Here is an 11133-nt window from a genome sequence, read left to right as displayed (position 1 = left end):
AAACGTATTTCTTCTATTATAAGTGAGTAAAGTTTTCTAATTTCTCTCTAAAATCTGCACTGAAATTCTCACCAGTGTTTGCCGACGACGTACTGGTGAAGAAAGTTGCCAAGTTTGCTGGTCAAATTCTCTGGATCCGCCACTGTTTCGTGACTGTCGTCTGCAACTCTGCTGAGTTTCGGCCAATTTACTTGGCAAAAAACATATTTCTTCTATTATATGTGCGTGAAGTTTTCTGATTTCTCTCTAAAATCTGCACTGAAATTCTCACCAATGTTTGCCCGACGACGTACTCGTAAAGCAAGTTGCCAAGTCACTGGATGAATTTTCGTAGTGTCTGATCTAGCAGGGGATCCTGAGGGCCGCCCCTGTTTTGTGACTGTCGTCTACAGAATGTCTCTGCGTCATTTCGTTTTCGCTTTGTATTTCCGATCCGGATGAAACCTTGCAAATGATGAAGTAAAAGGTTTCTTTTAATTCTTTTCTCATTACTCCACTTCTTCCTGCATAAATAAATGGATTCATCATCGAGTTAGCGACGGCGAGAAAATCTGCTAACCACAAGTACCAGACCAGTGAGGTAGAAACATTATCAATGAGTTTGCGAACAATGATTTTAAGAGCACTTGGTGCAATACACAAAATGTAAACCAGAAGTACTATGGCTGTTGTCTTGGCCATTTTTATTTCTCGTTTACTAACTTTCTTCTCGCGACGTGAGGCAGCCTTCGTTGCTTTTTTTGACGCAAAGAAAATATAGGCATACAGTATAAACATGATAGGAATTGAAAGGCCGATAGCCACTACTTTAACGAAAAATTCCACAGGGTTTCCGTACTTTTCATAAATGGCAGATCTCCCGCAATCGTATTCATACGTCACGTTATGTGGTGGCACGAAAAGGCTTGCGACAGCACTTACTGCAAACGAACTTCCGCCTGCGAGAAGCCCAAACAAATCAACACATACAGAAATTCGAAATGCTCTTTTAACTGACACCCATACACGGTATCGTAAAGGATATTTAATCGCAAGGAATCGGTCAATAGTTATCACCAACAGATTCAGCACGGACATAGAAATCAATATTGTGGCGGGCATATAATACCACATTGCACAGCCATTCATATAAAGGAACTGTCTACGAAGAAAGCTTCCTACCATACAGAGGGGAACTCCAATCAAGCCAGTTAAGAAATCAACAATTGCTAAGGATGCAATGAAGATACTGCTCGGAGTATTTTTACGATTCCTATACACACTGAGTATAACAATGAAGTTTCCAAGTATTGTCACCAACATAACGGCCAAGTATGTGACGATCACATAAATAAATAGCCCTACAGAAACGTTTTGCTGTAGCAACAAATCAATTGTTGCCATTGTGAAAATTCAAAAAAGAAAGAAGATTGTAGCAATCAACAATTGCTAAGGATGCAATGAAGATACTGCTCGGAGTATTTTTACGATTCCTATACACACTGAGTATAACAATGAAGTTTCCAAGTATTGTCACCAACATAACGGCCAAGTATGTGACGATCACATAAATAAATAGCCCTACAGAAACGTTTTGCTGTAGCAACAAATCAATTGTTGCCATTGTGAAAATTCAAAGAAGAAAGAAGATTGTAGCAAAAGTATGTCTGGTGTTTAAAATTACAGGACCCACTTCCATAGGCGTTCGTAAATAAATGTATGAAGTCATTCGTAACGAATTCATATGTATTCATGTGGTCGATTGTTCAGGAAGTTACGTATTTATGGGATAGAAACAAATCGGTTAAAAAGGTTACACTAACCTTTACCACCTGGCACGTTACCACCTGACAGTGAAGAGAGACACGGATTGGAACTATTATACATTGGGGGAAACACCGATGACAGCAATTTTTTCATGTACGTGACCCGAAACAGTGACATTAAAGGCCACGCCCAAATACGTATTTAATCATGTGAAGAGAGACACGGATGAATTTATTTTATTGGAACTTTTATACATTGGGGGTAACAAAAATACCAATGACAGCAACTTTATCCTGTACATAAACCGAGACAGCAGCCCCAAGGAACCCCCGGGGGTCTTATATAGTAGCAACATGATAAAATCAGGCAAAGAGAGACAGGAATGTAACCAACTAGGAATTACTACTTGTGCATTGTAGAATGCTGGAACACCGATGACAGCAATTTTTTCATGTACCTGACCCTAAACAGTGACAATAAAGGCCGCGCCCAAATGACATTAATCATGTGAAGAGAGACATGGATGATTTTTTTTTTATTGTTAATATTATACATTGTTGGTAACATAAATACCAATGACAGCAACTTTATCCTGTACATAAGCCCAGACAGCAGCCCCAAGGGATCCACGGGACTACTTGTACATTGTAGAATGCTGAAACACCGATGACAGCAATTTTTTCATGTACGTGACCCTAAACAGTGGCATTAAAGGCCATGCCCAAACGTACATTAATCATGTGAAGAGAGACACGGAAGATTTTTTTTTATTGGCACTATTATACATTGGGGGTAACATAAGTACCAATGAAAACAACTTTATCCTGTACATAAGCCCAGACAGCAGCCCTAGGTTCCCAAATGGACTTATTATTTATAGTATGATATGGTCGAATCTAATAATGATTAGAGACAATAGAATGCAACTGAAACACCTTATTATGACACAGACAGTGGTTCTGGAGATCAACTTCAGAATAAAAAAGGAATTTAGTGAAGGATGGGACAACTTACAATGTATAAATTTGGGCATGGCCTTTAATGCCACTGTTTAGGGTCACGTACATGAACAAATTGCTGTTATCGGTGTTTCAGCACAGTGTACTGGAGTGGATGAGGCGGTATCAGCCGTTTATTTCAAAACAGCTAAATTTCCAGATATTTTGTGTCAGGTATGTGTGATTACTCATATACCATATGAGTAAGTGGCTGATAATGGTATTTTGGTACAAAACCATTTATTTTTGATAACAACAATCAAGGTAATTGCTAGGCCAAAGAAGCAAGCTTTCTAAGCCGTCCACCACCAGCCTGAATTGTTTATCAGTACTGTGCCTACTTCCTGCTTGGGTAATTAAGGCCCTTCAATGCAAGCCTGAAAACAATGGGAGACTCAGCAGAGAACAATGCTTCTACCATGATGGAAATGCATGGTCAAAAGGAAACATATAATAATAGGCCTAGCCAAGAGGGAGAAAACCAAGAAGAGAATTTGTTTGTAACATTCCAAGACAGTCAAAGTACTACAATCAAGTGTATCTCGAATTGCCAATTTGAGAATATTGAAAAGGGCAAGTCTCTGGAATGTACTTTGTGTGAAGACCATTACCACAAACAGTGTGTTGGAATGAAGACTAAACAAAACCCAAGAGTTTGGTTATGTCCAACTTGTAAGGAAATTCCTTCAAATCTTGATAAGCTTCACAGAAAAAATACAGAACTAGAAGAAGCAATGGCAAATCTACTTAAAATGAACCAGCAATTATCAAAGCAAATCAAAGAACAGACAGTCACGATCACCCAGTTAAAATCACAGCTACAATCTGTGACAAATAGACCTACTACTAGCACTAGTTCTGTCTCGACGAATGATCCAATTCAATCAAGGAATGCTTCCAAAAATAATCTACAAAGAAAACCATCAGACACACCAGCGAATGATGTACCAGTAATAAATGGACATCCAGTAGATACACTAATAATTGGTGACTCCATTGTGAAGGATATCAGTGAGAAAGGACTTAAAAATACAAAAGTAATCTGTATGAGAGGTGCAAAGGTATGTGATGTGAAGGAAAAGCTGAGCAATATAAATGATCGCCACTTTGAATGTATCATAATTCATGTGGGAACCAACAATTGCACGTCAGAAGAAAATCTCAACCAAGGAATGGCTGAATATAAAAGTATGGTAACTGATGTTAGAGCTCTCCTTCCTAACACGTATTTAAAACTCTCAACCATATGCCCTAGATCAGATAATTTGCAATACCAACGACGTGTTGATATCTTTAATCTTGCAATCAGTGATATCGCATTGACAACAGATTGCTGCCAAGTAGTTAATAATGATGAAACATTTAAGTTACAAAATGGATGCTTAACAAAGCGAAACCTTAATGGAAGCGGACTGAATCTGTCGAAAGAAGGCACAAGGACACTAATCCACAATATTAACAATGTACACAACATCATTAAACCAAGGAATGTAATGAGAATTTACAACAAGGTAAAACAAAAAAAGAATGACAGGAAACGACCAAGCTACGATAGAAGATACAGGATTGACGAGAATGTCCCCAGAAACACTATCTCTCACTGCCAAAAATGTGGTTTAACAAACCACACTACACGAGATTGCTTTCGCAATCATGCTATCAAGTGCTATAGATGCCATCAAAGCGGTCATAAAGCGTACAATTGTGTGCAACAACCATCTCGCATATGTAGTAGCAGACCAGCATAGGATACAGCCCGCAACATATCAAATCAACAAGAACAAGAACTACACTGTTACAATAAATTTCACTGTCTACATGATGAACTCGAACTTCTCATAAACATAGCTGAAGGATCTGATCTCAGAGATCATCCACCTAGTCCAACAGATAATAAAAATAAAAGGCGACATAGAAGAGGAAAAAAGGGTAGGCCTAGTAAAAAGTTGCTTAAAGAATCCACTATTATTAAGATTGCGTTCAATAACGTTAATCATCTTAGGCCAAAGATGTATGAGGTATCATCTTTTTTAATTAATAACAATATACATATTCTTGGTATTGCCGAGACATTTTTAAAGAATGATATGGGTGTTTCTATTAAGGGTTATAGATGGTTTAACAAAAATAGGATCGATAAAAATGGAGGGGGGTTGGTTTATATGTATCCAATGATATTACTATTCTAGATGATAATTTGTTTGAATGTAATTCTGATGATTATGAAAGATTATGGCTGAAAGTAAAAATTAATAATGAAAAGCCACTTTATATAGCAACTGCATACTTTCCTGTCGAGGGTGTCAATAAGGAATTAACAGTAGCATTGTACAATCAACTCTTATCAGAAACCTTAAAAATTGAAAATTCTTGTGATGAGGAAGAGCCATCTATTCTTATCATGGGCGATTTTAATGGTCGAATAGGCGATGCAATATGGTGATAACATCTTAAATTCAAATGGGAAAAAATTACTCGAATTTAGTGACAACTCGGAAATGACGATCTTAAATCGCACAATTTTTTGTGAAGGAAAAATAACTTGGGCAAAAGGAACACAAAATAGTATCATTGATTATATGCTAGCTTCTGAGAGCCTTATCAATAAAGTAGAGAAACTACTGGTTGATGAATTGAGGAATTACAGTGTTGGTAGTGATCACAACATGATGATTGTAACTTTAAATTATGATATTAATAAATGTGTTTTACATGGGGGTAAAAAGAAATGCGATACTCTTATCTGGGATATAAAAAATGGCCAAGACTACTCTGCTTACCAAAGTGAACTTAAGCTTGGTTTTGAAAATTGGGATACCCATAAATTTGACAATATTAATGACCTATGGAAATCATGGAAATCAATTGTCATTTCGGCTGCTGAAAAGGGGATTGGGAAACGGGTAGTAAACAATAAAATTAAACCGTGGTTTGACAAAGAAGCCGATAATGCTATTAAAAATAGAAAAAAGCTGCAAAAATACATAGGCAGTATTTAAAAAGAGGTGATAGAGATGATGCTACTTGTGAGTTTCTTTGGAGGAATTATCAGGAAAAACGTGTTTATGCTAAATCAATTATTAAACAAAAGATTAATAAGAAGAGAATGGATAAATCAATTGTAATTGCTAGTAGAGGTGGACAAAGATGTAAAGAGTTCTGGGAGACTCTTAGGGGTCCAAAACATAAACATCAATCTGTTGACTGTATAAAATCACCCTTATCAAATGAAATTATTACTGAGAAGGAAAAACTGAATCAGACAGTCAAACAATATTGGGAAACAATTGGGAAAATGCATATGAATATGCATGATATTACTTCCTTTAATACTACAATCTTCATCCAAAATTTCCGCAATGAATTAAGTCTAGAGGACCCTACGGATAACAATATGTGCACCTCTAGTGGTACTGAACATAACTTTTTGTATAATATAGAATTAAGCAAAGATATTGTTTCTACTGCTCTAACACAGGCCAAAAATAATAAGGCACCAGGTCATGATGGAATAACTAATGAGCTGTTAAAGAATGGTGCAGAACATATTCAGCACTCTCTCCTTGGTATGTTCCAAAGGATCAATGAATTAGAGAAAATCCCAATCATAATACCAATATTTAAGAAAGGTAGTAGACTAGATCTAAACAATTACAGAGGGATATCTTTAACATCATGTGTGTCTAAGATTTTTAACAGAATTATTGCTTTCTCAATAACTGACTTCCTGGAAAATGAAAATGTCCTTACAAAACTGACCAATGGAAACCTACGATCCACATTCAAATTCATTCAAATTGGCCAAAGATCACTTTTTCTCAAAAATTGATCTCAGTAAAGGTTATTGGCAGGTTCCCATGGAAGAAGCTTCTAAACCCCTCACCTCATTCATAACCCCAGATGGGTTATTTCAATTTAAAGTTATGCCGTTTGGCTTAGTCAATGCACCGGCTACTTTTAGTAGGATCATGAGAAAGTTGTTGTATGGTATGGATGACATCCTCAATTATATTGATGATATTCTTTTTCACACTGCTTCTTGGGAACAGCATAAGGTAGTATTAAAGGAATTGTTTCGACGGTTGCGTGCGGCGAACTTGACAGCACGCCCTAGCAAGTGTTTTATTGGGTACGAAACAATTGAATTTCTCGGGCATGTTGTAGGACATGGTAAGCTTCAGCCTCGACCAGAGAAAATACAAAGTATCCTGGATGCAAAACGGCCGGAAACGAAAAAACAACTACGATCTTTCCTGGGAATGACCAATTATTATAGAAGGTTCATTCCGAGTTACTCTGTAATTGCTTCACCTTTGACTGACAAAACTAAAAATAAAGAACCAAACAAAATAAGTTGGGAAGTAAGTCAAGAAAATGCTTTTATCATGCTCAAGGCTAAGTTAAGAAGTTCTCCTATTCTTTGTCTCCCAGACTTAAGTAAACCATTTGTTTTAAGGACAGATGCCAGCGATGGAGGAATTGGGTTCGTTCCGAGTTACTCTGTAATTGCTTCACCTTTGACTGACAAAACTAAAAATAAAGAACCAAACAAAATAAGTTGGGAAGTAAGTCAAGAAAATGCTTTTATCATGCTCAAGGCTAAGTTAACAAGTTCTCCTATTCTTTGTCTCCGAGACTTAAGTAAACCATTTGTTTTAAGGACAGATGCCAGCGATGGAGGAATTGGAGCCGTTCTGCTTCAGAATTACGGAACCGAGAAGTTTCCCGTTGCCTACGCCAGCAAGAAGTTGCTGCCTCGAGAGAGGGCTTACTCCGTTATGGAAAAAGAGTGTCTTTCAATAGTCTGGAGCGTACGTAAGTTTGAACCATACTTATATGGTCGAGAGTTTACCTTAGAAACAGACCATCAGCCTCTAGTTTTTATGCAAAAGACAAAATTGGCAAACGGAAGAATAATGCGATGGGCATTAGCCCTCCAACCGTACAGGTTCCGAATAGAGGCAATAAAGGGCAGTGACAACGTGGGTGCAGACTACCTTAGTCGCGCGTAATTAAAGGTGGTAATGTAGGGAGAGAAAATGTAAGTAAACATACATTGTTCTTGATAAGGGGGGTAAATGTCACAGGTGACATTATAATTTTAGATGTTTAATTAATTTTTTGTCATTATTAACGAACGGGTTTGCTACCAATAAAGATAAGGGGAAGTTACGTTATATCCAGGGTTGTGCTGAGTATGCAAATGAGGGAAATTGTGCAGGTCAATTTGCTGATGAATATCAGGGCTGTGTTAAACATGTAAACCAGGTAAGTCGTGCATGATATTGATTGGCTGAGAACTATGAATAATGAGATAGGTTGTGAAATGTTAAATTGGGTGTGATTTGGAGGGGTACTTGGTTTTGAGGTGTGCAAGATAGAGGACGATGTCCGAAATTTTAGATAGAATTGTGCACACAGCCTACAGATATCAATTGCCATATAATATGTGTATTTTGAGCAATGAATGTTGCAAATAGGCAGGGAACCGGGATTGACGACTGCTACATAAGGAAAATAGCATATTGAGAATGCAAATTGGTGAGCTCAACACTAAACTGATACGAGGTGGCGATTGCAGCTAAAACTACGGATCTAAATGAGTTACGGTACCTGCATGGTGAAAACCAGAAATTTTACACATACTCTTGATACGTGAGTTACAGTGAACTTATTATTGAGTTAAACGTTGAATTTTGTGAACGTGAGATACGTAACAAAATTAACGAGGAGTTGAAGTTGAGACCGTATATACGAGCTACCTCACGGTGCAGAAAACGTACGGGAGTGAAATGCATTATTTTGAATTGGAATGGTGAACTCTACCAGCTAATAACGGAGTGAATAAAAGTGAACTTATTGTTGAAATACATATAATATAGAAAGCAAATTGATATTACATAATTGTGTAAAGGAATTAATGATCATAAGATAAGCCATCTAAGTCAAAAGATATTTGCTACGTATACAGATATATATATTTAATGAAGACGATTGAAACTTCTGTGATAGTTTAAATGCCATAAGGATAATTAGTAATGTTATCTATCTTATAACGTAATATTTGATGGAAGAGCTGTACTGATAAGTTGTATTGTTAAAGAATTAATGTGTAACTACTACTACTTGTTAACCACTACTTGTTAATTACGGTAGTATTGGTTTGAGATGATTAGTAAACGTATAATAATAGTGATGAAATTCCATGATGAAAGTTAATATGAGTGATGAAATTCGATGATGACAGTTAATGTTAGTGATGAAATTCCATGATGACAGTTAATATTAGTGATAAAGAATGAGGGTTTTTTTTTTTTTAAATTTAAACAGAAAATTGAAATGATAGGATACTGCGTGTATCATAGCTACACATACAAAACCGTGATGAGCAATAAGTGATGCTAACGAAGTGATTATTCTTTCTATTATATATCAGCCTAGATAGTGAGGCAATGGTGAGTGAAAAACGTGGAGTTAAATTATAGATGCATTTTTGATATTTCATTAATGGTTTGTATTTGAAGAAATGATACATGGTCCTTTATAGATAGGAAACTTTGTTTTTTTTTTATTTTATGATATGCATGCGAACTTGATTCCCCAACGTAAAGCTGGTGGGTGCACTACTCTGTAATAAATAAGTAATTTGATAATTATTTGTTTGATGATTCTTTGTGTCTCCTGTAAATACATGTTCGGACCTTTTGTCAGACGGGTTCACAGAGGCCGTGTGACAATCTCGCTCCCATTATATATCATTATCCCATGTCTCCAATATTGTTTATCTCATTTAATCACCCTCTTTATGTATTGCCGACTGTTTATTGTTTTACATTGGATCTGGTATTTGCCAACTTATCAATATCCATCCGTTTTCAAGAAATATACAGAGCACTAACACTTTAGAGAATAACAAATACTTTAAATATAAATCTTCTGCGTTCAGTTTAAAATGAAATCAAATATATTTTAAGCTTATTCCTCCATTCCCTTTCAATTATCTAAAGAGATATTTAACCGCTTCAATTAACATTGGATTCGATCAAGGCCTGTACATATAGCTCCTATAGAATCTGTGACTCAACAAACCAATTTTAAAACAAGAAATGTGATTGGACAAACGCATGTCTAAAAACACGTCCGTATATTTGCTAGGCCTAAGTTCCATTTTCGCGCTTCTTTTAAAATTGTTCAAATGTTAAAATCACTGAACTGCTATACGGTACTCCTCAGTTGATTTGGATAGGCATGGACAAATAAAATATACAGTAATCTGAAAATTATCCTGATTTACAAATGTTCAACATTATAAAATTCAAATACCGTAAAACCTCGAATTAAAGCCCATCGGCTTCTTCTTTTGTTTGCGAAATTGATGCTTCTTTTCGAGATGGGCTTCTTTTTGAGATGGGCTTCTTTTCGAGGCTACTTTTGCAAACTAAGGAGGGGGGCTTCTTTTCAAAATGAATGGTGTACATTTAGGGAATTATACTATGAAACATTATTATGGTCACTGTAAACATTTTCCTCCTACGAAATGCTGTTAAAATAGGCCTACAAAGATTTTTTTTTTGTTAAATCATTGTGATAAAGTATAACAGTACAGACTAAAATTTATAATTTCTTTCAAATTTTTCAAATCTGTAACACTTACTTTTTGACAACAGAGAGTATAGTCATTATAGTAGTAATTGTAATTTATGTACAATGTATACATACTGTACTATCTCGAAAAGAAGTCCATGCTATCTTGAAAAGAAGCCCAGTGCTTTTTTTCGAGGCTAATTTGCAAACTAAAAAGGGGGCTTCTATTCGAGAAGGGATTTTTCTCGAGATTAAGCCCATTGGGCTTCAATTCTAGGTTTTACGGTATATGGAAATGCAGCAAAAACAAAAATAATAATACATTAAATAAATTTAAAAATAATAATAAATTAATTAATAAATTAAATTTTTAATAACAATTTTGTCTTTCCTAATGTAAGGAAAAATATCACTCATTAATTGGACTTAGGGGTCATTCGTTTACTGGTCATTATTCGTTTTTTATGTATTTACAAGTAGAGTTGAATGGTTTGCAACATTTTTAATGTACACCAGCTTCGCAAACCATTGTTTAATCCAACATGATTGATGATGATGATTGATGATTGATTGATGATGATTGATGATTGATTGATGATTGATTGATGATGATTGATGATTGATTGATGATGATTGATGATGATGATTGATGATGATTGATGATGATGATTGATGATGATTGATGATGATGATGATGATGATGATGATGGTGATGGTGATGGTGATGGTGGTGATGGTGATGGTGATGGTGATGGTGATGGTGATGGTGATGGTGATGATGATGATGATGATGATGATGATATTG

General features: G+C 35.9%; 1 protein-coding gene across 1 annotated transcript; it reads right to left on the bottom strand.

The window, feature by feature from the left end:
• Window positions 1-342: 342 nt before the first annotated feature.
• On the bottom strand, window positions 343-1383 carry LOC117114604 (adenosine receptor A2a-like). The gene has a single exon (XM_033258291.1). It carries the CDS (start codon window positions 1381-1383, stop codon window positions 343-345), a length of 1041 nt encoding a protein of 346 aa, XP_033114182.1.
• Between the last annotated feature and the right edge of the window lie 9750 nt (window positions 1384-11133).

Source organism: Anneissia japonica, unplaced genomic scaffold (assembly GCF_011630105.1).
Source record: "Anneissia japonica isolate Jap-2015-1 unplaced genomic scaffold, ASM1163010v1 scaffold287836_len1076198_cov165, whole genome shotgun sequence".
Taxonomy (NCBI): domain Eukaryota; kingdom Metazoa; phylum Echinodermata; class Crinoidea; order Comatulida; family Comatulidae; genus Anneissia; species Anneissia japonica.
This window is presented reverse-complemented; position numbering and strand designations above follow the sequence as displayed.

Excerpts from the sequence above, each read along its gene's own strand:
- LOC117114604 (XM_033258291.1), bottom strand. The coding sequence starts at position 1,383 with ATGGCAACAATTGATTTGTTGCTACAGCAAAACGTTTCTGTAGGGCTA.